Raw genomic sequence first — 27,618 nt, 5'->3', positions numbered from 1 at the left:
AGTTCCTACCCTCCCCCTCTGCTGTGCCACAGATAAAAAAGTGCAAGGCAGCCTTGCTACCTCAAGGCAACCATTTACTTGGAGAGAGGTCCTTTTAGAGGTGTTTTGCCCCATAGAAGCAAAGATAACCTGCCAGGGCTGATCCCTGCAATCCAGCAATGTGGCTAATTGAAACCACTTGATTTTGAATGCTTAATATTTGTTTGCACACAAGATGTAGTCCACGCCTTTTTTGGAGAAGCCACAAGGCAACTGATGATTACATACAAGAATACAGACATCTAATTGTGTCATTTGTAAATTGGCACTTTGTCCGGAACCCATGTGAGGTGCTGAGGTCTGCTCTGTTTCCCAGGCAGCTCCTTGGAGCCTCATCAGGAATTTTCTGGGCCCTTGCTAAGCCAGCTGCTGTATTTCATAGATGAGCTGCACTGATTTCTAAACAGTGGTTGTAAAGCTTCCTGAGATGAATAGATGTTACAAAAATGCTTGATTTCAGCTCTGCTCTTGAGCTGCTGTCAGATACAGCTCAGGATTAAGTCAGAAGCCTAGCACAGCCCAGGCAGCAATTCCTGCTCTGTTCTTATACCATTGCATTTGGCACAAACTTGATACTGAAAGAAATAATTGGTGGGGCTTCTTAGCTGCTGAAATATATATTTCTCTCTCAAAAACTTCTGGAGTTTCCCAATGAGCTACTGAAGATTTAAATCCAGTGAGGAATTTGATATCTTTGGATAAACTTTCACAAGGTTGCGTAACTTCTTTCCATTGAGGGTGGCAAAGCACTGGAACAGCTGCCCAGGGAGATCGTGGACTCTCGCTCTCTGGAGACATTCTGGCTTCTGTGCCACCTGCTCTAAGTGACCCTGGCTTCGTAGAGGGGTTGGCCTGGATGATCCCCAGAGGTCCAACCACTACTGGTTAGTAACGCCCATTCCCATTTCTACATCCAAGCAGATTCCCTGACTCAGAACATCCTAGGCCCAGATATGGCCATGGACATTTTACTGCTTGGTGGTGCCCAAGCACAGGGTTTGTCAGTTCAGCCTTTTCCAGGCAGTTTCCAGGCAGGGCCCAGACAGCCACAGGCCTTTCTTGGGTCAGAGCGTCTGTGGGGATGTCTGTGTCATGCTACATAAAAACCCAGGACTTTTGCACAGGCAACCACATCATCCATCAAGCCAGTTAGATATTCTACCTCAAGGGATATTAAGCACAATAAAAGCATACTGGCCTGTATGGCCTTTTACTTCACCATTTCAATGTAACATAGGTTTTTACCCAGACAGAATAAGTAGAAAGCATTTTTTCCAAGTAGTAGGACTTGACTGAGAAGGTCAAGGGAGAATGAAATGAGATTTTTTTTGGTAAAAGAATCAAAGTCCTACACAAGGGAACAATTTCTGTTCCAGGAGCAAATAATTGCACACAACTACACGTATCTATAAGTGAGAGACTTTATTTGAACCAATTTTTCAAATACAGACATCTGTATTATTCTCACTTCTCGGGAATGTTTTCTGCTCATTTTTGAAGCTTGCAACCTTAGGACAATATTCAGGACATATGTGTACATTAGATCTCTGCAGATGGACACATTCATAATGCACAAGTACAATGAGTGAGAGACTCTTTCCAGATCCTCACACAAGAGCATCGGAAATGGGCCGCTCTAATTGTCAAATTCTGCTCTTTTTAGCTTCCAGACACATCACAGTTCTTGATACTCTCTAGGCTGTAGCCACCTTCTTCAGGCCCCGATTTATTACTGTTACTTCAGCTGTATGCCAGTGGAACTCCTCAAAATAGGGCTTAGGTGATGCACAGGGATTTGTTTTATTCATTGGGAACAGGCATGAGCAGAAAAACCAAACTATCAGGTGAACAGTTCACCTGGGATTTTCTTTTGTGAGAGTAGTCTAGGTCTCAGGCTGTGATTTCTGTTTTTTTAGAAGTGACCAGTGGTTCTGGGTGTGTAATACATGAATCTTGATGTTCAGAGCATACAGGGGACCTATGGCTTGGACCCCAGTGAGGCGTCTCTCAAGTTGGGCACTCCAGATGTGAGCCACTGGGGTCACTAGCCTGTTCTGCAAATCTCGACCTTCACCTCTTCTTCCAAGTATTGCTCAACAGAAGAATGTAGTAATAAAGCATTGTAGGTAAGAATGCAGGCTCATACATGACCTGAGATCAACACCCTGAAAAATGGATAGAGGGTAGCGCTTTCAGGACCACCTAAATGACTCATGATCTTCAACTCCATTTTGGGAAATGACTCGAGAATTTCAAGCCTGAGACCCCCCAAATGTGCTGCAGAGAGGAGTTTGGACATCCTTCAGCATCTGGGCCTTAGGAACTTGCGTCTCTTTGAAAGCCAGTGAAATGTGTGCTCTCAAGTGCCCATGTCACTTAGGTTATTCTGAAAACTGTACCCTATATACATATAGGTAGATAAGGGGCAGACTTTCACAGGCACAAGTGGCAGTTAAACATGTAACTCCCATTGATTTTTTTCCCCCTCGGGGACCTGGAAAATCCCCCCCCCGAGGAGTTGAATCCTCCTCTCGCATTATTTTCACACCAGATTAACACCACTGGTTCCAGTGGAGCGACTCCTGAGTTACCCCAGTGTGAGCGAGAGGAGAACCAGTCCTGAGGTGCTCTAAATATCCAGTGAAAGTGCTAATGTGGCAATGCAGAAAAGCAGGGAATCTGAGCACAGGCCTGGAAGAGGACCCCCAACGTCACCTGTGGTGCCGCTGAGCTGCAGGTGACCACCTAGCGGACTTCTTAGCCAAGAGGAACCACAAAAACATTCATTCAAACCCTTCCCTCCACCTCTGCAAAACACAGCCACTCAATTTCCTTCCTAAGACACCTATGACAAGCAGCAGACCTTCAGTATGAAAACTCACAAGTTCTAGTTTGCTGTTTGGACACCACAGGAATAAAGAAATAACTCCTGTGGGAAGTTTGGTATGAATTCCCTCTTCCTTTTTTTATTCTTTCCTTTTTTTCTAAACTCCTCTCCATCATTCATGACTATTTATTTCATCTAGAGTAACATGTTTCCCAAGCAATGCTGTTTATGTACTCACCACGGGTGAGTTCCTTCTGGCTAAAGCCTCTCATGGGGCTGCATTAGGGTTTAGGATTGGAAAACACTGGGTCTGAAAAGATCTCAGCAGGATGCCCTTCCCCTCCCTTTGGAATGTGGCTCATGGAAAAGCTCCTTAGCTGATGCAACTATTGCAAGGGTTGTGGGGTTTCATCTGCTATCAGTGCAGACAGTTAGAATGGCACAAGCATTGCAAAGCAGACCAAATTCATGCTTGCCATCTACTGCATTGATGGGGAGTTTATGTTGGAATTTTTTTCACTTTTTCAAAGCTTAGTCTAGTGAAATGTAGTAGTGAAATGTCAAGAGCTGGCCTACAGCCAGTACGAGCATTCAGGATAGCTGTGGGTCACTAGCGTATCTTACGACAGGGACATGGAAACAGCCCCTCTAGGAGTCTGAATTTCCACAGCACTGCATGGGGAAGTCAGGCACCATATTCCCAGTGTGAGTCACTCTGACATGCCCTGCCCTTTTCTTACACAAAATAACAACCACAGGCACCTCCAGGCAAACCTATATCCTCTTCAGGGAGAGAGAATTAGATACATACTCCCTGGGGAATTCCTGTAGGTTGTTACAGCAGGAGCAGTAGAAAAGTTTCAACTACTCTGCTGACGAATCTTTGCCCCACTCTTTACTTATGGGACCTCCTGCCTCTTCTGCTTTCAGCTCTCTTGATGTCTTGCTAGAAAAATCATTCCTCAAATACCCTTGTTCTATTTCCAGTTTCCATCCCATGATGCATCCTTTATAGTGTTTCCTTTTAGCCCTTGAAAATCTAGCTGAAGGGGCAACTCAAGGAAATCCAAATGCTTTTGTCTGCTCTCTTCCTGTACCCTGAAGACAGCCCAGCTTCCTATACAAATCTTGTGTATTACACATTAAACCACTGCCTGCTCAAGGCAGGGTTTGCCTCTGTGCTCTCTCTCACCCTGTCTTTGCCCTGACTCTCTGGCAGGATCAGGACACAGTACAATAATAAAGATAGGGAGTGTTTGGTTACAGCCAGTAATTTTAAACTGGAACCAAGGGAGAGGAATTAGTATTTAAATTATTTAGGTTTGCAGTTGGTAACCACATATCCCATTCTCTTTGTGGGGGGAAAAAAACCAAAACACAAAACCCAACCCTTTGTTCTCTAAGCAACATGGCAAAGTGTGTTCTTACAAACGGTGACAAAACACGCGCGATGCCCCAACCATCAGCCAAAGGGGAGGCAACATGCGAAGTACAAAGGTAAAACATCCCTGGGGAGAGAAAGTTGTTTCATTTTTGAAGGAGGGAGGAAGGCCTATGTCCAGGAAGACATGAGAAGTGGTTTTCTTTTCCTTATAAAGTTAAAAATAGTAATAGCAAAGTGGAGGCAAGATGAAAACTTTGGGGTCTGAAATCAGAAGAGCGGGGAAGCCACATGGTCTTTGCAGAAACAGGCAAGACAGAAAACCTTTTAAAATGGTCATGACAGGATATAAGGCCAAACAAAAATCATGGCCCCTCCTTCCTGGCTCCTCCCAAACACCTCTCCCACAAATCCTGAGAGCTGAACCTCAGTTCTCTCAAGCTGGTGCTAGAGACACAGGGTGTCTGCAGTGTCTGTGCTGGGCTGGGCCCCTTGTGTGCTACGAACAGCAAACATACTGTACACCTCTCCTCCCTATGTCTCAGCCCCGTATCCCTCAGAGCTCTCCCTCCCAAACACCATCCACACCCTGCTGCTGCCATGGCAGACATGGATAGGGTGGTGAGACCTGACATACGGTCCAAGCAATGCCTGATGTCTGCGCTACATTTGCTGAGTTGAGGTCAGGCTGGAAGGTGTCTCAGGGTTTACCACCCATCATGACATGGGAATATTAGCATATATATCATTTATGAAGTATGACACAATACCTATCTGTCAGTCAGCCCATCTTTCTACCTATTTAGTCTGTCTAATCTACTTTAGCTATCTACGTTTCACTATCTCTATCAATCATCTATTGCTCCATATTATCTAATTTCTTCCTGTCTCTCTCTCATCTTTTGCACTCTAATCTTTCTTTCTCTAGCTATACTCCCCTCTCTCTCCCTATCATCCATCTATCCACTCGAAAATCTTTTCCCCCCTCATCTCTCTAATCCCTGTTTTTAAAAATCTTTGTCCAATCTATCTCCCACTCTCTCTTTCCCTCTCTTTAGAAAAAAACCTCCCTGTCTCTCTCTCTCTCTTTTATTTCTACAGAATGCCAGGAAGCACATGGAAATGAATCCTGACATGTTTTGATGGCACTTCCAGTGAGCAGTCTACGTTCAAAGTGATCATTTCTGAGGAGACACTGTTCATCTTTTCTCCCTATTTCCAACAAAGAGATGGAGGAGAACAAAGGAGTAGGACAAGGAGTGCCAGCCAGCCCTTCGAAGGCCATGGGGCTCCCACTCCAAGAAGCACTGGCCACCAAAGGACATCAGAGCTGTCAGCATTCCCATCTTTTGGTCTTCCTGCTGTGAGGACAATTTAATCCTGGTCCCTGCAGCATCACACAGCTATGCTGCAGGGTACTCTGGCTGTCATTGCCAATGAAGCCAGGAAACCATGCAGGAGCTGCTGGGAAAGCACATTAGAAAAATCAGGGCGGTGAAAGAGCAGTAATTAGCTTTTATGAAAGCCCAGATATTACTAAATGTATTTTAACTGTTTTCTGTCACAGTTCATAAAGACAGCAGCAGACCCAGATGGCTGCACAAGCTCGGGATTTGGTGTCTGTCAGTTTTCCACTGGGACAGGCCGGGTGGCACCAGGAACAGCCCCGCAACCTGTGGGAAGCAGTGGTGGAGATTTAGGAGGTGGGGCTCAGCCCACAGCCATAAATGACAGCTGAAAGCCTTGGCCCTCATTAAAGCTGGGTGAAACACCCTGGATTCAGCAGGAGCAGGAATGAGGTATTTCTCAAAGTGCCACCAACTGGCTCCTAGGCCACTAGACTTTGTCCTGCCCATGTGCCTATTTATTCAGTAAATATTGAATAATAATTGGCTCACTTTATTTTGCCAAACAGAACATTTTTGGGGGGTCACACTATGCTACTCAGGGACTTCATCTCCAGCCCAATGGGCTGAGCATCATCCTACTGTGGCAAGAAGCTCAGGTCCTAGGGCCCTGTCCCCTCACAGCCTCACAGCCCTTGGCACAGCCCTTGGCACACCCCTTGGCAGGGGTTACCCCTTGGGCATAGATCAAAGCTGGTCCCTCTACAGGCTCATACCTCCAAGGTCACCACAGTTCCCCAAATCAGGGCCTAGAGGTCTCCTAGAGGGACGCTTTCAATGATCTTTCCTAAAACCGATCTTGCTACTTTCATTATTTATGTTAGTCAGTGCTAACATCTCGCTCAAAATCCAAGCCTGCTCACCTTAAAATCCCCTCAGCAGTGCCAAGGAGAGCAGTCAGTCACTGACTTGTGGCCAAGGAGCACAGCTGGACCACGCAAGAAGTGGCCCACCAATGACCACAGGCCAGGAGGATGTACGGCAGCATAGAAATGCGACACGGTGGTATTAATGATAATTATTCTCATTTATTATAATTATTGTTCAGTTTGAAAAAGGAGCCTGGAGCCAAGCATTATGCTAATTGGCACATTTTCTAGTTGTTATTTTAGTTCTGAAAACAAACTGGGGTTTAGTGTTCTTTTTTGTTCATTTGTTTTTTGTGTTTGGTCTTTTGTTTGTTTTTTCTTTCGTTCATTCCATCACATTGAAAAAGGAAGAAAAGAATCTTTTTTCCCCCCTCTTTTGTTTTAACTCACTCGGTAAGTCTGGACTCCTCAGATGAACGTAACATTGCACACACACACACACTTGGAGAAGAGAGAGAGGAGAGAGAGAGAGAGAGAGCGCTCGCAGTGGGCAGACAGACACACGCACGCGCCAGGTCAAAGAACTCTGATACAGTGCAAGAATTTTCCCAAAATGATTGGATCATCATTACCAAAAACTTGCCATAACAACACCAAGAAACAAAGAAATGTTTAAGCCACACTGTTTGACTGGGATTTTTCCTGCTTTTTTTTTTTTCTTTAAATGTTTGCCACACAGAGAGAAAAAGGGTTTAAGTGGTAATGGGAGAGGGACAGACACAGGCTCACAGATGTGAGCAGGAAGGGGGGAAATCGAGATTGGGGTGGAAAGGAAGGATAGAGGATAGGGGGAGGGAGGGAGGGGCAATGGGGAGTCATTTCTTAATGTTCAGGCATTTTCTTGGTCCGCCTTGCTCTCTTCTTCTTTCACCTCTTCCTGCTGGGCACTTTCAGTAGGTTTGGTTTCTTCTACAGCATCTAGTGGGGAAAGAGATAGTCCAGTGTTAGTCAGCCATGATCTAGAGCATCCTGCATGTGCACACAGCCTGATGGACTGCATGGCTTCAGCCTTCTCTCTCTCCAAAGTCACCCAGGTCTCAAAGTCCCTGGAATTTCTGCAGGATGAAAAGAACATGCCAAGGTTCAGCCCAGCAGGCAAATATGAAGCTCTCACAAAACACCTTCAGCCAGAAAGCATGTGCCACTTGAAGGAGCTGCCTTGCTCACTGCTGATGCGCCAGACAAGTACTGTTCATTTCATTAGGTGCATTGATTAGACTCCTGGCTTATCAGATAGATCACACACTCTTTTACAGAACCCACTGACTGTACCAACCACTGTTGAATCACTGTCTCACTGTCCCCTAATTACAATATGGATTCTCCCAGACGAGACTTAAAGAGAGTTACCAAGAACAAACTCTATACACACTTGAAGCCTGCAAGACCCAGAGGGAAAAATTTTATACCCTGTAACTTAGACCTTTCTTTCACACTGAATGGAGATCTAGAGAAATGTCTGTAGCCTTCAAGAATGGGAGCCTTCATCAAGAGGTTGCCACATATCTCCAGTGTTCTAGTCTCTCCTTTCAAAAGCAAAGCTTCCCTGGGGGGAAGCACTGAGTATAACTGGGAGCTGGCTCTGCCTGTCAGTCAGACACCTTGTTCTGGAACCATTCACATGAGAAGTTAAAACTACTGCTAGGTGCTGTCCCCCAATGAACTAGACAGAGGATCAGAACCCAGGAGAAGGCAGAGGCAGCCAGTAGGAACAAGGCTAATGAAAGGAATGCCTCTCAAGCTGGAGTGAGCTCACTCCTGGATTCATCTAGCCTATGCCTCCTTCATTGCAACAGGACAGATTTAATTGTCTCAGAGCTTCTACTGCCCAGCTCTCACCAGGGTACACTAACATGTTCCGAGCCTCTTTCAGAAACAGTGCATGTACTGTGTGGATTGCTTTTTACAGGGGAAGGTGGTGGTGGACCTAGAGCTGCAGAGCTGTAAAATAGAATAATGCACGAAAGTCTTAGTGCACTGTAGTGACTGGTCTGCTCCATTGCCATCTCTCCCTTTTCCTCACTGGCTCCCAGTCTCACACATACACAGCCCATGGAGAGGTCAAACAAGCAGCAATCCAGACTTGGGATAAAGAACAGGGAAAAGAAAAAAGCACTGAAGGAGGATGGGGTGATGTGGGACAGACCACATGCCATTGGTGTGACACATACTGTACCCATCTCATTCAGAGAGCACTGTGGGTTCCCTGCATAGTTCCTATAGTTCCTCGCATCTCTGATGGGCTATCAAACTACATTGTACCAGTAAATAAAATGAGTCAGGGACTGCGCCCTGGCCCCGAGGCGAACTGGCCCCATACAGCTTATGTCCATATGGCTAAACTCTCTTCTCCAGAACAGGGTAGCTGTGTCTGAGACCTGTCTGATGCAAAGCTACTTGGTGTACACAAAAATCACACCAGGGCCTGTGCTGTCAGCATAACAGTGAGGATGTTCAGTTGCCAGTTTGTGAGGATTGGCATCGTCATACCCATGTTTCAGGAGAATGCTAACTGGGATGTGAAACTTTCCTTACTGACAACGCCATTCACGCATTTTAGCCTGGTCCATTTGATGCCATCAGATGGCAGACTTGTATTTGCTTCCAATACTGGCAGTAGGTGCTACATTCCTACTTCCCTCTTCCCCTCAGCTCTTTTAGCCTAGGTTTTAAACATGCTTCTAAGCACCACTTCCTTATGGATCACCTTTAAGTTGTGTGCAACTTTCCATTCTGAATCATCTTCATTAAAGGCTCTGCTTCTGGACCTTCAAATACTTTTTATCTTAGTAAATTCTGAGTGCTGATTTTCTAGAAGGAAAAATTTCTGTGGGAACATCCTCATGGCCTGAGCCTCTGCTTCTGCAAACCCCGCCAGCAAAAACATCTGTGGACTTTCCTTCCCTTGATACAGAACAGCTAAGCATGACGCTATTCAAGGACTCCATCTATATCTGGTACAGCTACCACCACAGACCAGAGACAAAATAGGCTACTGATTAAAATAGGATCATAATAAGTATCATTGGGAGGCAATACTTGGCCTACTTTTTTAATTTTCCTGAATGACTTGATCACTGGGAGAGAGGAGAGTCCCTTTAATGCTGCTCTTCAAGGCATTCATAGCAGGAGACACACTGAATTACGAAGCTAAGAGTAGAATCCCAGTGTGCAACTATCTACCCCTAAATTTGAGTGAAAAGACTATTGTTAGCCAGCAGCAAAGTCTGATTTCTTACATGGCTCTGATAGATTCTAGTAAGGCAGAATTTCTGGGGTTTTCTCATATGAATGGAAGATGAATGAAAGAGAAACAGAGACATAATGTGGCTTCAGGAGCCCATGTCTGGCACTGCTTTTCACTGTGTTTAAAACTTTTTGTGTCTTCCTACCAAAAAATATGCACAGGTTTTAGCCAGCAGTCCCACAGCCCCCTCAGGACAGCACAACAGACAGGCACATAACACAAAAAGCACAGGGATGGAGAGACAGACACTGAGACTCCTGCACATCTGCTGTGCTACCAAGTCACACAGATGCCCTGTTAATCAGCAGCTGAAAGTGGAGTCCAGCTCCTACAGTGGTGGGCTCTTGACAGCACTCCGGGAAGGATGGGCAGGAAATCTGCTCACACTCAAGGTGGAGGAGCTGGCAGTGATGTTGGTTAGCTCCCACTGTTCCTATGCTGTCCATGCTCTTAGGATAAGCAGGCAAGTTGAAACACAATTTTCTGCCATGGTCTATTCCGTGTTAGCTCACCACACTGGCAAATCTAATTTCCAGGGAGTACCCATGGCGCCTAGAGATCCCTGGCTGGCAGAGGAATTGCACAGAGGTGCCTCACTGTCCCCATTAATGTTCTCTGGGGAGCAGATAGTGGCAGGCCGATGAATCTCTGCTGAAGAAGGCCAGAGACTGCACTGATTTCTGCCATGGATGAAAGAGACTGGGCTAATAAGGATCATGGAGCAGCAGGAACAATTTAAGGTCACTCATCACATATTCAAGTCAACAGAGAGGGATCATACAACTCAAATGCTGGACTGTGCATATTCCAAGTATAAACAAGAACTCTAGCTTTTTGAATAAGAATTATCACACAAAATTCAGTGAATCACTCTCCCTCTCTTCTCTTTGATGATTTTGAAGCTTTAAGGGAAAAGACTCTGTGTAGTGCTACACCCTGCTAAGCTATGTCTTATTTCCTAGCAGCTTTACTAGCATTTCTTCGATCTTTGGGATGAGGGAAAAGAAGCAACCTGGTGTTATTATGTAGTAATGAACTTTAGCAAGAAGCAATATCATGAAAGAAAAAAGAATTCAGCACCAAAAAACTGATTCATGAGGAAAGGTGAGACATTTTATCTGACTCACCAATTTTTTTTTAATGCAGGCTATTTCTGCAGTATGCTTTCTGGGCTTTCTCCAGCCTTGTTTTCAGTGTCCCAGCAAAAGAGTGCACAGTATTCCCAGGGAGATTAGCAGATAAGTGTCCTAGAGATTCCATACATCAGAGAGGATATCTCTTACACTGCTTTTTACCCAATACTAGTCTTGATTTTCCGTTTTTTTGAACTCTGGGATATCATACCTTTGGGTTTGCAAAGGACAGATACCATTATACAGCCAGAACTGCATCGTTTGGGCACTTTTCATTCACTTTGTACTTTGTTGCAAAGGTGACAAAAAAGTGGTTGTGAATTCAGGCCATCCCCTGCTTTGGGAACAAAAGCATTTCATCCTGCATAGCCAAACTTCCACCTGTCTAAAGCTGCCTCCCTTCTGAACATGCCAGCACTGTGAGATCTCCTCCTGCCCACACAATCAGAGCTCCCTGTATCCACTTGCAAGGGACAGAACAAGCAGGAAGCAATGAGCTCTTTCTTCAGGTGGGCCTGGATGGGGCAGCATCAATGTGCAGGTGGTGATATCATGAAATGAGAAAGCTGAAGTCAGAGTGGATGGACATCTCACCTAACTCCAGATATCTACAGAGAGATATCTGCAGCTGATCTTCTCATCCTCTCCTTCCTTCCGAGTTAGTGGAAATAAATACGACATTTCTAAGACTCTTTTAACCTGTCTTATTTGGATGCCTCTTTAGGACAAGTTGCAGCCTGGGAATATCTACACCTGCAGCAAGCCAAGGTGGAGACATTCACATTTGTTCTAGAGCACTCCAGCTACAAAGCAAAAAGAAAGATCCAAACTCAGAAAATGAGAGAGTGGAGGAGGAGGCAAGGAGGAGCTGTAATATAAAACAAAAACCTTCAAACTTTGAGGGAGGGAGCAAAACCAAATTCAGTCCTGAAGCGAAAAGCAAGAATGGCTAGATCAGAAAGCTAAAAAAAAATTGTCTCAAACTAACAACAAAACCAACCTAGTTTGTGCTTGCAATGACCACCTTTACAGTTCTTTTCATGCACACCAGTCATCACTTGCACTGTTTGTGGTTACTTCAGTCCTGTGGTCCCACCCTTCTAGCGCTAAGATTTTAGTTTCCTTTTTTGTTTCAATCTTTGCCACAGTCCAGATCATCTTATAGCATAGGATAATTTTGCCAAAGAGACAGGCATCTGTGAGCTGAGCTGCCACTGTTCTCATTTCCATTTAGCACTCTGGTCAGTGCAGTCAAGTTGAGAAACCTTTTGGGCAGCCTTGGACAAACCTTAAACCGTTACTGCAGAATTGTTTAAGGGTAGAGCTGCACAGTGGGAGAGTCTGATGTCTGTTTCCCAGCTGAAGGGTCTGTGTCAAAGAGGCTTTACACCTAGAGCTCCAACTGGCACCTGCTGGGGAGCATCATGGAAGTGAGATACAGAGCCCCACTGCTGGGGAGCATCATGGAAGTGAGATACAGAGCCCCACTGCTGGGGAGCATCATGGAAGTGAGATACAGAGCCCCACTGCAATAGAGTCTTAAAGAGCTCCTGCTCCTCAGCACTCCACTTATTTCCTGGAAAGGGTATGAGTCATGCCTGCGAGCCCTGCTGGGGGAGCAAACGCCTGGAACATATGCAGCTCTGGTTGCTGTGAAGCTGAGGCAGGCACGCAAGCAGCAGTCCTGCTGGATGGTGGTGCTTCCAGCTGCCTTTGCCGACGCTGTGCTCTAATAGCTGAGCATGCAGGCTCCCCTCCAAGTCTCTCCACTGTCCTACATTAGTGAAATTAGGTTGAGTGGATTTCCGGGAAAAACACTGTCTCTTGGGACCTGCCCAGCTCCCGTCTGACTTGCCAAGATTAATTAAATCAGAGCAGACATCAGCTTATGACCACAGCAGCAGCAACCTCTCTGATGATCATTTCTTTTGTGACTGGTGGCTCGGGTTTTGTTTTCCTTTTTGTCTCTATTCCACTGCAGATCTTTAAATTATCACAGCCAATGCCAAGAGACGAGAAATTGCACAACACTCTGGGATTCTAATACAGATGCAGAGATTTTGCTTTTGCTGCTTTCTCAATGTTTGCATAATTATTGCTGATATTGATTGTGCAGCTAGAACTCTCCTGTGCATTCACACAGAAGAACTGCCCAAATCTTCTACTCAGACGCTGCTCTCTCTAGCATTTGTCGTGCTTCCTCCTTTCTCTGTCCTTTGCCAGCTACAGCTTGGGCAGAGATGGAACTCAAAACCTGTTCCTCATCCGGTCATCACTCTGCTCCCAAATATCAGTCTGGGCTTTCCTGTCCTGTTATAAGCAGATCTCCCATGACCCAGAGATGACTCTACTTTTTTTTTTTTTTTTTTTTTTTTCAGGATCAGGAGCATTGGAAAGTCTAATTTAAAATCCCTGCCCTGAGCATCTCCTAGTTTTAATGACATTTGGATCCAGATCTGGATCCAGGCTTCACAGCTTGATTCATCTGTCCCAATCCATCTGTCCTTCTAGCCAGCCAGAAGTCTATTCCAGGCAGACGATGGTAGGTCTGAGACTGCTGAAACAAGACACACTTCAGGTTCAGAGCTGTTGCTTACACAGTTCTCTTTCTGATCCATGTTAGCCCATTGCAGTCAGCCCTATTATGCATCATATGCAGAGCTAAAACCCTTTACTCTCCTGACTTGCTGCTTCTGAAAACTGGTAGGCTTATGCTGCCCTAGCTAAACACTGAGAAATGAAGGAATTGGGCATTTCACAGAAGTGGCTGTGTCTGGTCCAGGGTACTGACTTGTATGATTTCTCCCAAATCCCTGGTGAATCCCTCACACAGTAGAGACAGACCCATGGTACTGATTCCTGTGAGCCCTGGGGGTCCTGGTGAGCACAAGGCACCTGGGAGATCTGCAAACCCTTGGCACACCCTGCAACAAGGTGGTGGGGAGGAATGTCCCCAGTGCAAGTAGCAGGCAAGAGGTCCAGGGAAGTCACCCAGTAATTACTGGAAAGCAGCAAGCAAGTCAGCCTGTTAATGTTGAAACAAAAATGCTAATATGGCCCCAATACATGGTAGCTTGGGCCTCCTATTCCTGTACCACCTCATTTTTTTCCAGAACCATATAAGAATTGTTCAGTTGCCCCAGCAGTGAGGAAAAAACCAAATAACTATAACTTCCGCAAGTCTTATAGCTGGTAACTTTGGTCCAAGCTTGGACATCTGCCTCTTTTTCTGATCCTGCTAAATCCTCAGAGGACAGCCAGATACAGTTCTATCTCCCCAGCTGCCTTTGCGCTCTCACAGGGTGAAGAGCCAGTGGCTTAGGGATTTCTGCTCCTTCTTATCCCACCCCATGCCTTTCTTCCTCCAGCACCACCATGGAAATCCAAGCCTGCACTGGCATCCATGTGTGCAGTAGATGGAAAGGGAGGGAATGGTGGGAGAGGGGGTGTCAAGGGGAGTCAGGCTCACAGCTCCATTGCAAAGCATCTTTCACAGTGTCTAGACACCAGCTGCCAGGTTGCCGAGGAAACTCCCCAACTTCGGCTGAGGGAAGGGAGCATCGAGGTCTCCAGAGAAATGGGAGTGATGGAGGAAGAGGATGGGGAGAGAAAAGGCAGGATGTTCCTTGTGAATGTGAGGTGTTAAACCTGTTAGAGCTACATTTGCAAATATTCTTCCATCCTGGACAAGAAAGCAGCTCTCTTTCTTTCTTCCACTGCTGTTTCTTTCCCACATCCATGGATGCAGCCAGACATGGAAGCTGGAAAAACGATATGCCTACTGCTGACTGTTCATTTATCACTGCCTATCACCAGCACTTTTGTCCCCAACTCCCTTCCTACTGTACCCAAAACTAGGCAATTTCAATCCAGCTACAACTGGAAGAAGGTCTACTGGAGCAGTAAGGTTTTCAGACAGCAAGATCTCCTTTAGCAAGGCCAGTGCCTTGGCCACTGTCACACTACAAGCAAAGGCAGCTGCAGAGAGGACAGAGTGCTCCCACCTGGCAGCAGTGTCATCTGCCACGGTGCTTCTGTGGGGATGCTCTGTCACACCAGAAAGTGGTGGGCAGGTGGGAGGCTGCGTAGTACAGTGACCAAAGGCAAGGTAAAAGAGCTTTTTCAGGATGAGAGTGCTTTAGAGGCAGATATTTTATACAAGCATTAAGTGGCCTCCTACCAAACAGCATCAAAGGTGTTGTGACCTCAACAGACCTCTACCAAGGTTACATGGTCTTCACAGCCAGGGAGCTTGAAGGGGAGAAATGGGAAGTGACTTGTGCAGGGTGGCCCCAGCCATCAGCTGGGATCGGAGTTGATCTGATGAACAATCAGGTGCTCAGGTGCCCTGATGCACCAGAAGGGCTCCTCCAGGAGTGGTTCCAAGCTACCAGCCCCTCTATCTCCTGCATTCAGTACTTCACCTGAGGAAAACCTTAGAAAAAATTACCCAAATGTTGTTCTTTACTCCTCTTCTCCCCCGCCCCTGTTGATTTCACGTAGATCCTGAAGACCAGAAAGGGTACTCTTTAATACTTTAAATACCTTATGATTCAAAGAGCTTGAGTATAGAGGTTGTAACTTCCTTCCAGCTGTGGAATGTAACAGTTGACAGCTGCTTTTGGCACATATATTGGAAAACAGGATGTCCCTGTCTCATGCAACAGCATTCTTTTGTGTTGCCCATCTTTTCTCCCTTGCTGGTTTAAGTTCTGGAGGATGGTTTAGAAAGAGAGGGCATGTGAGAGGACAGAGGAACAAGGTCTTTCTAAGACACATCCATTTATTCTTTAGCTTCTCTAGGGCAACTGCCCTATGAGATTATAGGGGAGAAATCAGAAGAAAGATAAGAAGAAATGGAAATACCCTGAATAGATATAGGCCAATTTAACTTTATCGAAGTAACAGATAGATTGTTCTACAGCCAGGACATTTCTAGCAAAGTAATTAATTCAGGGAATGAAGCTTACAGCCCTTTGGGGATGGAGGTTTGAATTTGGAGAGGCCAAGCAGATGCCCAGAAAATACCACAGCAAGTTACAGAAGTTTGACAGACAGATCAGGTCCTCAGAGGTCTGCCCATCTCACAGCTCTGCTGAGAAGCCTGGCAATAGTGGTAGGATCAGTAAGGGGATAAAAATGAACCTGAAACTGTGGCAGACTGCTGGCATTCATGCACTGCTGATCCTGAAATAAAGAGGGTTAAAAGAGGAAGGAAACGTGCGGAGCATTAGAGCCTCTGGGTTCTCCATCTACACCTCCCACCTCCTCACACAGGACTGACTGTGAAGCTCTTCTCCTCCCCTTCCCCAGCAAAGCTGGCTAGGGAAAAGAAACTAAAGGAGGAAATCTTCTGTAATTGCAGCAAAAAGGTCTAGAAATTCCTTCAGTGCATCCAAAATTAATGTGCCACTCCTCCTCTCGTATTCCTCCCCCTTCAGCTGTTGATGGCAGGAAAACAAATTGCTGCAGCCCTTACTACAAACCATGCTCCCGCCTCCCTTCCCCCAGCCCAAAAGACATGTGCCATTCATAAGCTGCCTGACTGCTGGTCTCCATTATTAAAGCCTAGAAGACTGATAAATTGGGGATTCATGGAGCCTGTAAGCCTCCAACAACCACATTGCCATGGAAACCAGAGGCAGCCTCCATCTCCAGCAGAAATGATATTGATCTAGCTGAAGGCAGGGAATTACAATCAAGGGGAGGATATAAAATGTCTCTTTTTCTTCCCTTTGCCATCCTCCCATTTCGAGTTTAAATGAAGGAGAAATTTCATTTAGAGATCATTAGTTTGTTTCTGTCCATCCTCATACACCAAGGCTCTGCAAAATTGGATGCTAAAATTATTAAATGCCTGTTGTCAGGCTTTCCACAGCCATCTTCTTGATAACTGTCCCCAGCAGCTGCAACATCAACACCACTAGCTCTTTGCATCAAAGAAATTATTAGTATTTCTCAAACGCAAGGCTGGTGCACACCCATAGAATCCCAATGTGTTTTGGGCAGGATAATACACAGGCACTCCTCTCCAGGAGGCAGTTTAAGCTTCATGTTGTACCCAGGGAAACTCCTTGGAGCCTTTGCTTTTCATTTCATCAGGAGGAGGCTTGAAAGCCCAGACATAGAAAGAGGCATTTTGAACTGCATACACTTGTGGAAAAAAACCAATTTTGACATATCACAGTGGCATTTGTGGTGCAGAGCAATTCTCCCCTCTTCTTGAAATCCCTTGTCTGGGACTTCTTAACAACTGCTTTCTTGAGGATGGAAAGATCAGGAGTCACAGCGCCTGTCCTGCAAAACTGGGTAGGCAGCTGGCACTTTCCCTAGATTATAGAAAGGCCAGATCCTCCTGCTTTGACTTAAGGCATGGGGGTGGGCTGTGTAGTCTTCTACCTTCTTCCCCAATAAATCTCTGTGACCAGAGGTGTGTGATGCTTGCCCAGTAAGTGGTCAGCTCCATGGAAGAGGTGTAGGGCAGCCCTGAGCCTGGCACCGGCCACTTTCAAAGAGCCAAGCTCTATAGCAGGAAGGAAGGAAGGAGCTGTCTGGAAAACCTCTCATGAGTTCTCTTATTGCCAGCACCAGTCTTCTCTGTGAAGGTGGCAGCAGTTTGCATCCATAATTCTGATTTTAATTCAAATTTGGCAAGCTCTGTTTTATTTTATTTTTTGATCAGTTTTGAGAACCATTTCTCCCAGTTGGAGAGGGACTATTGAGTCTCTGAACTCTCTGAGTGCTGTGCCAAGTGAACCGATGCAGCTGTCCCACAGTAGCCATCTCAGTTTAATTGGCTTTTCACAATAACAGTTCCATCAGGCAGATAATGAATTCGGCCGTGACATGAGGGCACTCGGTGGGACAGCTGCAAATGCTGGGGAGACCCCCTAGGGCCCAGCCAGGCAGCCCCATGCCCTGTGCACAGCCAACTGTGCCATAGCCAAGATGCACCACCTCTCTGGAGCAGCAAGAATGTCTGGGTTGTCAATAGCTCCTCAGTACTGTCCACTATGGTGGAAAAAAGTACTCTTACAGGGAGCTAAGACAGCCCTTTGCTGAGCTAGTCTGAAGTGAAAAGGCTTCTTTTCCTCATCAAAGGACATTTTCCTTGGCCCTGACTCAGCTGTGGGACCAAGTAGTAGCTGCTCCTCCACCATCCCGTGTGCCGCCAAAGTCTGCCATGAAGCCCAGCTCTGCACAGGTCCATGGAAGCTGCCAGTTACCACAGCTTCCATGTGCAGAGTTTGCACGTCTTTGGCCAAGGTGGAGTGGCCCATAATTTTGGCTTGAGGATCGTAATTTTGACAACGGTGGTCACAAGGAGAGGGCCTGATATGAAACATGAACTCATCATGCCTGAGCTGTTCTGACATTGCTCTGAAATTGCACTGAGGCATAGGAAGTGGCACCCCACCATTTTGTGCTCTTATTGTCTCCTCCTGCTGATTTTATTTGCTATAAAGGTCCTTGGCTTGGGTCTTCCCTGATGGTCACAGGGCAATGTTGTGAAGTATCCATGTGAATGAACACGTCTCTCGTACTCTTCCTTTCCTGCTGGAGCTGTTCCACTTCCATAAACCATTAAATATTTATTGGGCCAGAGGAAAACATTGACTCTGTAGACCAGTGGTGAGGGCACTCATCTGGAATAGGGGAGACCAAATGCCACATCCTGGCTCCAGCAAACAATAAATAATTTATACAAAGTGGAATAGCTCCAGCAGGAGGGATCAGGGGAATGTGTGTCCAGCAGCCCAATGGCTTGCTTGCAAAGCTCACTGGATTTCAGATTCCTAGCATAAGGCTTCTGTCCCATTTAGGGAGGACCCTAACATGCTTGTTACTCTAAGAGCAGGCAAAGATTTTCTTACTACTTCAATCTAAAAATCCCATAATTCCTGATAGTAATATGGTATATAATATGTTTGGGTTTAAATAATTAAAGGGTCCTTTAAATGAAATAATCTTTTTTTTTTTTGGACAGAAAAGGTCCAGTCTATCGGGACTCAGAAGCCCTGCACAGTTGTGGTTTGAACTCTTATATCTTCTGTTTGGCAGAATCATGTCCATGTGTTTTGCTAGAAATGAGGCCAAGAAGTAGTTGCATGCTACATCAGTTAGGAGCATCTGGAATTTTCTTCTTCTTCCCTGATGTAAAAATCAGTGACCCCATCCATCTTTCTCATAGTCATTTGGCTTCAGCAATGTCAAAGATTTCTATCTTGAGGCACAAAAAAACATTTTCTTTCTCATTTTCTGTCTCTTTATTGAGTGCAGTGAACAGTGCTGGGTTAGTGTCTCGGGAGACCAGTCTGCTGCTCAGCAGCAGTGCGGTGCATTTCCTCCCTGTGCCTTCCTGGTGGGCCTCAGCTGTGTTTGGGAGAGGATGTGCCATGGACAAGAGGTCAAGCTTAGTCCAAACAGGCACCATGCTTGGCCACACTGCTAAATCTCCCAACAAAGGCTTGGCAACAGTGCTGGGATGGCTTTGTGGAAACATATCTTCAACCCCAAAGATAGGCTTAAAGGCAGGTCCCAAGCCTGTTTGCAGTGTTTAAACAGAGTTGCAAGAGCCTCATGCCTCCTCACTGTTTGGCAATAAAGAAGTTACTTTCTTTCACCACCTGGATCCGTGGTGTACCTGTTCAATGATGGACTGTGAATGCAGACAAAGGGCCAGATAGAATTGCTGCTCCTATGAACTGTAGCAGCCCTACCAAAGATAAACTCACAGCAGCCCTCTGATCAGATCCCATGAATGTGGGGGATTTCCATCTCTTCTGACAGCAAGGAAAAGCAGAGGACCAATGTTGCAAGATTGCACTGAGTGCCTTCCAGGGGGACAAACATAGAGACCATTTCTGAGCAGATCTAAGATTAAGACATACTCCTTCAACTCACAAATATTTCTGAAGGGGGGCAAAACCAATCCCAGAGTTTGGTGTCCTGTGACATATCCCTTGTTTCAGCACCAATGACTAAAAGTTATTCTGAACTGCTTGCGACACTGAGGCTGAAATCACGGGTGAAATCCTAGCCTTGCATAAGCAGAAAAGGTAACACAGGATGTCTAAACTGGAATACTATTTTTTTTTCTAAGCCCACACCCAGTGAGGGAATGGAGTCCCATATTAATTTGACAGTTAGACTGTTATGGATTTAGTCCACACAATCTTGCATTCTCACCTCCCTGTCAGAGGCTTGTGTCATTTCCAAATCAATGTGTGTCCCAAGCTTTTAAGAACATCAAAGATGTTTTTACAAGTACTTGCCACCACCCCAACTCTAATTTAATTTTATTTTATTCCATCTTCCATTTCTTCAAGTGGTTATCAAGTAAAGTCTCTGAAACATTTTTCACAGCTGCAAAGACAGTTTTGAAGACAGTTTTCACAAAGTCAGTCACACTGAGGAATGCTCCTGCATAATGGTCACAGCTCTTGTTCCTGCTCTCCCATCCCTTTCCCTGTACCTGCAACGCATTATCAGATATGGTTCTGTACCACTGCACCCACTTCAGCATTGGGATTTGGATGCTCTTCCAAATGTCAGAGAGATTTTCTTCTTCATTAAGCCCTGGAGGTTACAAGGAATGTCCAGTTATCATTACTAGCATTACCAATTACTGTGTTTTGCTGAAGGAAGATGGAGAGGCTGAATAGTGTCTTCCACCTTCTGCTTTCTTTCATAATGAAAGGAGGACTCATTTGCTATTGCCTCAAGGTACAGCTGAAAAGTCTGTCATTCTTTGAACACTGGCTAATTGGGACCTTATGACCTTTATCTAAGACTTATTTTCATGAAGCACTGAGTCTCACTTTTCTGGTCATTAGGGGAACAGCATTTTCCTTTACATCCCTGGACCCAGTCCAGCTTTCCATAGCTCTTTTCCTGACTACAATACAGCCTAGCAAAGGGCAGATGTCCAAGGTAGATTCCTGACTGCCAGGACTTCAGCTGAGATTTTCCACTCTGTTCCAATGTCCCATGCTGACACTGATGTAGCTAAGGATACAGAAAGAAAAAAGAAATATTTCACCAATTCACATTTGGTGATTATATAACCAAGGCTCTTAAATGGTACAGGCCATTAGAGCTAAAGGATATGTGAAGGGAGCTTTTGGCAGGGAACACAGAAGTAAGAAAGAAGTCACAGTTCTAGTAACCTGCAAAACCAGACTAGACTCTTCTTCAAAGAACAGCAAAGCACTCTCTAGCATTTGGGTTTCCCACACACATTATTTTTAATATCTTGTCTATTTTCTGCCTGGAAGATATCCAGAGAAGAAAGCTAGGAAATGAGGAAGCCCTTCTTTAAATCAGGCTTGCAGCATGAATGTAGTCTTGAGGAATATTGTGTCTAGAAACCTGTTCAAATTGAGCTTGTGTAATATGGTCTTTCACAGGTCTATTGGAGGTCCAGAACTGGAGGTGGAAACTATCCCACAGAGCTGATGCCAGTGACTTGACTTGTAAGCCTTCTGTCACTGCTTACATTTTCCTTGGTTCTCTTGGCCACTGCCCAGTCTCACAGATCATCATATGGCTAAATAAAATATTTCAGTAGCGTCTTTACAAAAAGAGTCATTGCAGTCATCTGTGCTCATACAGTAGCTGTCTGCAAAAAGGAAAGAGACAAGTGTGTGCAAGGACTGGGATGACGAACAAAACAGAAGAAATAATGCCTTTCTGGAAACATGTAAAAAGTTACAGCTTTTTTTGGACTAATGTGAAGACTATCTGTCATGCCATCTCAAAAAATAGATTTGCAGATTTTAAGGGAGTGCAGAGAAAAGCAACAGAGTTCCTAAAAAACATGGGGAAAATTTCATATAAAAAGCAGTTGAAAGCACTGCTTGTGTTTTCTTCAGGAAGGAGATGAACAGCAAGGGCTATGAGACTATGCCCTCTGTGTATAAATGCATACTGGATGATGCTATATACCATAATCAAAGGCATGAAGTAGGGCTATCACAAGCTTTTGCTGTTTCTGTGACATAGCACAAGTACAGAAAGATATTTAAGGCAATGGTGGCCAATTTGTCACTGAACATTATGGCCATTGTACAGTTGGTTGGAGTTGGGAAAGCTGTTGATACTTAATCAGATATTTTGTGTTCACACACACACACACACACACACACACATATATGCCATATAACACCACAGTTATATTAGCATCAAAAGAGAGAATACATCATGCTTTACCTGTTAAACCAGATCTTAAGTAGAAGACAGGGATGAGTCCCAGCAACAGAGAAGCATTTTACCCTGGATCTGTCCATAGTAGTGCTTTGTGCTAGCCACAGAGAGCAGTACAATAAATGGATGTTAGCTCTGACCTAGATTGGCAATTTCTGTTTTCCTCTACCAGTTATTTGCATGGATCCTTGTGAGTGCAACTTCACCTTGCCAGGGTTCATGAAATTTCCATAGAGATTGGAAGTGATCACTCCACTGACATTGATAATCCAGTATTAATGCACCTATTAAATAGCTCTTGAGGAATGTCTAACTAATCTGACTGTGCTGACCTGGTGAACTTTACAAATCCTTTTCCTCTGCATATGGCAGTCATCTGTACCACAGAATCAGTATTTCTACTTTTGAGTTTCAGCTCCCTGGAGCTGTAAATCCCAGCTGATACTCTGGAAGCTCATATGTATCTGAGAAGTCCAGCCTGCTTGATCCTAGTGTAAAGAGATGACACTGGCAGTGGTGCAAAGCACTTCTGGCATCTACAGCAAACAGCCATCACTTAAATTTCATTGCCTATCTGTCCAGACTGTCCACAGGTCTGCTATTTGAGCCCTTCTCAGCAGAAATTGTGTTTATAATTTATGACAGAAAGCCTTCTTCCCATGGAGCATTTTCTGAAGATGATCTGAATGCAGATGAAGTGGGCCACTGTGGAAAACATTGTAATGAGAGTGATTTAGACCAAAATCTAGGTGGAGTTTGACCACTGGTCTTGGCTGTAGAGAGCCGTGTGTTAGCGTGAGTGACTACTGTACAATATGGCACACACTGTGACACTGGCAGGCACTGCCCTAAACATGTCACCTGTACAGGTGGTTTGGAAAAGCAATAGCTGTAGTTGCCCACCACAAGGGGTGAAAGATTGCTGTCACCTTTCCTATCATTTGCAGCATTCACAAAATAAGCCAGTGATTCCAGCAACCAGCCTTGAGTGTCCATGCAGTCCTTACCGAGATTCCAGAAGAACTGGTATCTCTTAGGTACAAAGGAGTGGTTACCTTGCTCTCCTCAAGGGCCCTTTTCCAGAGTTGGCTCACACCTTTTCATCAGTAAATATGCTTAATGTCACCTATGATTTCATTAAAAAAGGTCAAGTACTGCTTTACCACTGGCCCACTAGTGCAGTTCCCACCTCTACAGGGCAAACTGTACCTCATTAGGAAACAGCAGACCTGAGGCATACATGGGACAAGAGACACTATTGCACTGCAATAGCGGAAAAAATTCTGCACTTGCGTCAGGTTGTGTGTAAGAAAATTGTGACATTCCAACCTGCCCCTCACATGGATGTTTGCACCAATGCAAACCCAGCCATGAAATAGGCAATGCTTATACTTATGTAGACACAATGCAAAAACTAAAATTTCAGAGCAAATGGGGACTAGACACAGACTTCATACTTCAGCATGTGTCAGGCAACCTGAACTGCATTTATATAGTCTTTACTTTATTGCTGCAGTAGCACTACACACCAAAAAAATGCTGCCATGCTTGCGTAGAGTTGTTCCATCTGGGGCAGTCAGGGGAAAACTATTGTATTTGCATTGCTTTCCTTGGCTACCAGGTGTAGCAGCAGAGATAAGCTCCCTTGAAACAGGCATGGTTGCAAGGTTGTTCTGCCTCATGCCAGCTAATTGTGAGCCAAGGCTGAAATTCCAAGCCACACAGCTGCAATCCTCTTGCATAGTGCAGGTTGCACATTCTGGCTGGTACAAGACAATAGACAGTCTCCCTTTCCAAATCTTTATACAGCCAGTGCTCCCAAAGTGCAGCAAGTATTGTCCTTCCATCAATATGGGGACTGAACTGAAAACAAAGAACTGATTCAACCAGTGAACCATGAAAAAGGATCCACAGGGACTTGCTCCCTCTGAGGAAGTGAAGGAAAGATGGTGCCTCCCAGTGCTCCTTGCTTGCAGGATACAGGGCCCTGGGGGAACTGCTAGCCCACTTACATGCAAAGCCCTTGTCACCTGGCTGATTTTTCATTTCAGCTGTGAAGCTGCTCCATTGTAAAGCTATTTCATGAAGCAGGAAAAGCATTCTTCATTTCCCAACAAAAGAAGATCCATTTGTTTCCTTAGGCACAATTTACTCTTTCACATTTCTGGGCTTTGTATTCTTACCTGACAATCTGAGAGTGCTTTGATGTGAGAGCCAACCCAATTTGGAGGTGAGACTTGAAAACTTGTGAAAAGTACAAATCGAATCTAACACTGTGTGACATTCACCTCCTCTCCTCCCTGGGAGGACATCATAGCTCCTCTTCTTCCACAGTCTGCCGTGCTGGATGCTGATCTCATTTCACAGCTGCACTACCAGATTCTTTCCAGTAACCTTCATGGAGACTGTCTGGATTTAAGCCAATGCTACCATGACTAGAATGAGTCTCACTTCCTCATCCATATGTAATGTATAAATTTTCCCCATCACTTTTGGATTTTGTCCTGTTGAGTAGGTTGGCATCTAAGGGAGCCTATCTAAACATAATACCAACACCAAAGAGCCAAAAGCTGGATCATAAGAAGAAACTTGTTGGCATTCCTGCCATCCATCAAAAGACACAAAGAGGTTTGAGAGATCGTCTTTCTTACATCAATCCTTCATTGCCACTGAACATAGCCCACTGACTCATTTCTTGCCTTACCCACGATGAAATCCATCTCTTTTTTTACTTTTACATACACTGAGGATAGCTTAGGAACTGCCCTACTGTACGACTGAGAATGCTTGGGGTCCCAAACCAACTACCATTGGATACAGGACAGTGGTTTGAAGCCGTTTTCTAGGCCATTACCAAAAGACAGAGAGAGCATGTAGAATGAAGTAACAAGGAGAGAGGTGAGGGCTGTCAGAGGAACATCTGACTGGTACAAAAAACCACTCCCCACTCCAGAAATATTAAGCATTAAAAACTGTGCACTTCTTTTCATCAGGTTAGTTATTGCTTTCCCCATACCCTGTCTTTTTCTGTCCTGCCCTTAGGTAAAGGCAAAAATCCCACCTGGATATGAATTAAATGTCCTTGCCTTTTGCTTATGCTTGCACCAGGGAAGGTATCAACAGATAGCATGATACAGCCATTGTAGTAAAATTCAAGGCAGATGAGCATCACTACCCCAAAGCAGCTCGGTCGGCACGCCTCAGGGTAGTAGCAGCCAAGCATGCCATGGCAACCAGCCAGCCGATGACACTGGCCAGGAGCCAATTCGATTTATTTTTGGCAGCCTGACACTACACACTTCTGTGCCAGTCTTTGATCGCAGAAACGATAAGAGATGACCTTTGAAGGCCAAGGGGACAGATGAAGCTGAAAGAGGATCTGTCCCTGGGCTGGAGGAGCACTGAAGTGGCAGATGTCCCCTCTTTCATGAATGACCATCACAGTCACACCAGCAACCACCAGTGCTGTGTTTGCTGGGTAAAGACTGGGAGAAAGATTGAGACCTGGCAAATGTGTTTAATCTATGGAAAGAGTAAGTAACAAGAGAGACAGAGAGCTTTAAAGATATGAGAGACTAATAGGAGGAAGATGGTAAAAAGAAAACACAGGCTTTCTGTCAGGAAATATTTCCTGTCTGTGGGTACTTTTGTCTTGTGATGATGCTCTTCAGAGGAATATTCTGTATTGCAGAGCACAGGCTGGAATCCTCAGAGAGATGTACAAGGAGACCTATTTAATCTTTTTTGCATTTCTTTCTTGAATGACTCTGGGGTCACTTAACCAGCTGTTCAGGTTTGTGACTGGAAGGCTTATATCATACTGGAATAGCAATTCAAAAAAATCTATATTCATTAACATTTTAAAGAGGCTATCAGCTTGACTCTGGCCACACACCTTCCATGTTTGCTTTCTGCAAACATTGCTAAGCTTGAGTGTCACTGCATGCATACTGAATAAGTATAAATGGATGCACATACTGGTCTTGAGCACTCGATCACTGAAAATTCATTTTTAAATATATATTTGATTGTAGATTTTCCAGCTTCCTCTGTTGGCTAGATGTTTACATAAGTGATAGTATCATGTGCAAATGCATATTAAATTGTGCATTTTAAATGGCCACTTCAAATGATGTGTCTATGAATGGTTGGCCACTTTAAATGATGTTAAAACCAACAGGAGCATGGGGAGGATATCTGAAAATTATTCAGAATATTGTGTAGAAATAAACCATTTTTCCATGAGTGACAACTCAAAACAGGTAAAATGAACGAAAATTAAAATCAAATAACTTGCTACTATAAATGTCCTACCTCTGTCCATTAGAGCAGATTAATCTAAATGAAAATGGATTGTCAATTCAAAGCAGAATCATTATTGCTTAGAAATAAGACATCCCAGGTATTAAATAACAGGGAATTAGCATTCATTATCCTGTGCACAGAGGACCCCAAAACACTGATTCACACTGCCCTATTCTCGCCATTGATGTTTATATCTTTGCCCAAATACAAAACCAACACAAGTAAAGCATGCAACACAGCAACTCACATTTCACTAATCACTAATCACATTTATGTTGTGATCATATAACTCATCATATAAAGTAAGAACAAATGGCTGGAGACTTGGAAACAAAAAGCAAACCTAGACAATTCAATTTCAAGGCTTATTTCTAGAAGCTTCTAAATAGACAAAAGTAAAACCAACAACCCTTTGTAGTTATGTACAATCAGTTCAGACTCACGCTCTTGAAGGCTGCTCCCCTTGCCCATCCCTTAAATCACAAATGTCCCACATTAGTTCCTTTCCCAGCATTTAATCTGTCCTTTTGGATATCTGTTCTTCCCATCTGTCCACTTTTGTTGAGCAGGAACAGAGTTGCCTGAAGCCCCGGGTTAGCTATGAAGCTTGGAAGCCTAATGGGAGAATGGGAGGTGTAATTTGTGGAAGAATAGTAGGCCAAATTAAATTATGGAGAAACATCTGTAAGTACAAGTCTGGGTGCTGAGGCTCTCTAGAATTTACATCAGGCTGTTTATCAAGGTGATATGCAACATTTTCCCCCAACAAGCTAATGAATGCAGGCTGCCCTGTACAACAGAGTAGTTCATGAGCGTGGGGGCCAGTTATGCTTGGTATTGCCTCTTAATTGAGTTTCACACAGAGCCTACCTTCAATGTTACCTTTTCTTTTTTTGCTTATGTTCTGTTTCTTTGATAAAATAAGAAAGGTCAAGAACAAGAGAGAAAAATATCCTCAGATCTTTGATGCGTTTTCTACTCAGCTCAGTATCACAATTTATAGTAAATTCTTCTTTATGGCTTGTAAGAGTCAAAAAAATGTCCACTTTTGCCTCTCAAAACTCTTCACCCCTTCCCAGGGGAACTGGTAAGCAGACTTGAACTTGGTCAACAGTGGGAATTGAAAATACCTCCTACAGTGACTTCTCCTCTCTAGATTACTTCTTCACCTCCTAGAGGACTTCTTTCTCTCTTCTGTCCTCACTC

General features: G+C 44.6%; 1 protein-coding gene across 1 annotated transcript in view; it reads right to left on the bottom strand.

The window, feature by feature from the left end:
* Positions 1-1,446: 1,446 nt before the first annotated feature.
* The window catches only part of GAP43 (growth associated protein 43), a 57,993-nt gene continuing 31,821 nt past the window's right edge, over positions 1,447-27,618 (bottom strand). Inside the window, exon 3 of the mRNA XM_038148529.1 lies at positions 1,447-7,440. Coding sequence (XP_038004457.1) covers positions 7,352-7,440 — 89 coding nt within the window. The 3' untranslated portion in view covers positions 1,447-7,351. The remainder of the gene's footprint in view (positions 7,441-27,618) is intronic.

The sequence above is a fragment of the Motacilla alba genome, chromosome 1 (assembly GCF_015832195.1).
Source record: "Motacilla alba alba isolate MOTALB_02 chromosome 1, Motacilla_alba_V1.0_pri, whole genome shotgun sequence".
In the NCBI taxonomy this organism is placed as follows: Eukaryota; Metazoa; Chordata; class Aves; order Passeriformes; family Motacillidae; genus Motacilla; species Motacilla alba.
The sequence above is the reverse complement of the archived record's forward strand: the minus strand, read 5'-3'. Positions and strand labels throughout refer to the sequence as shown.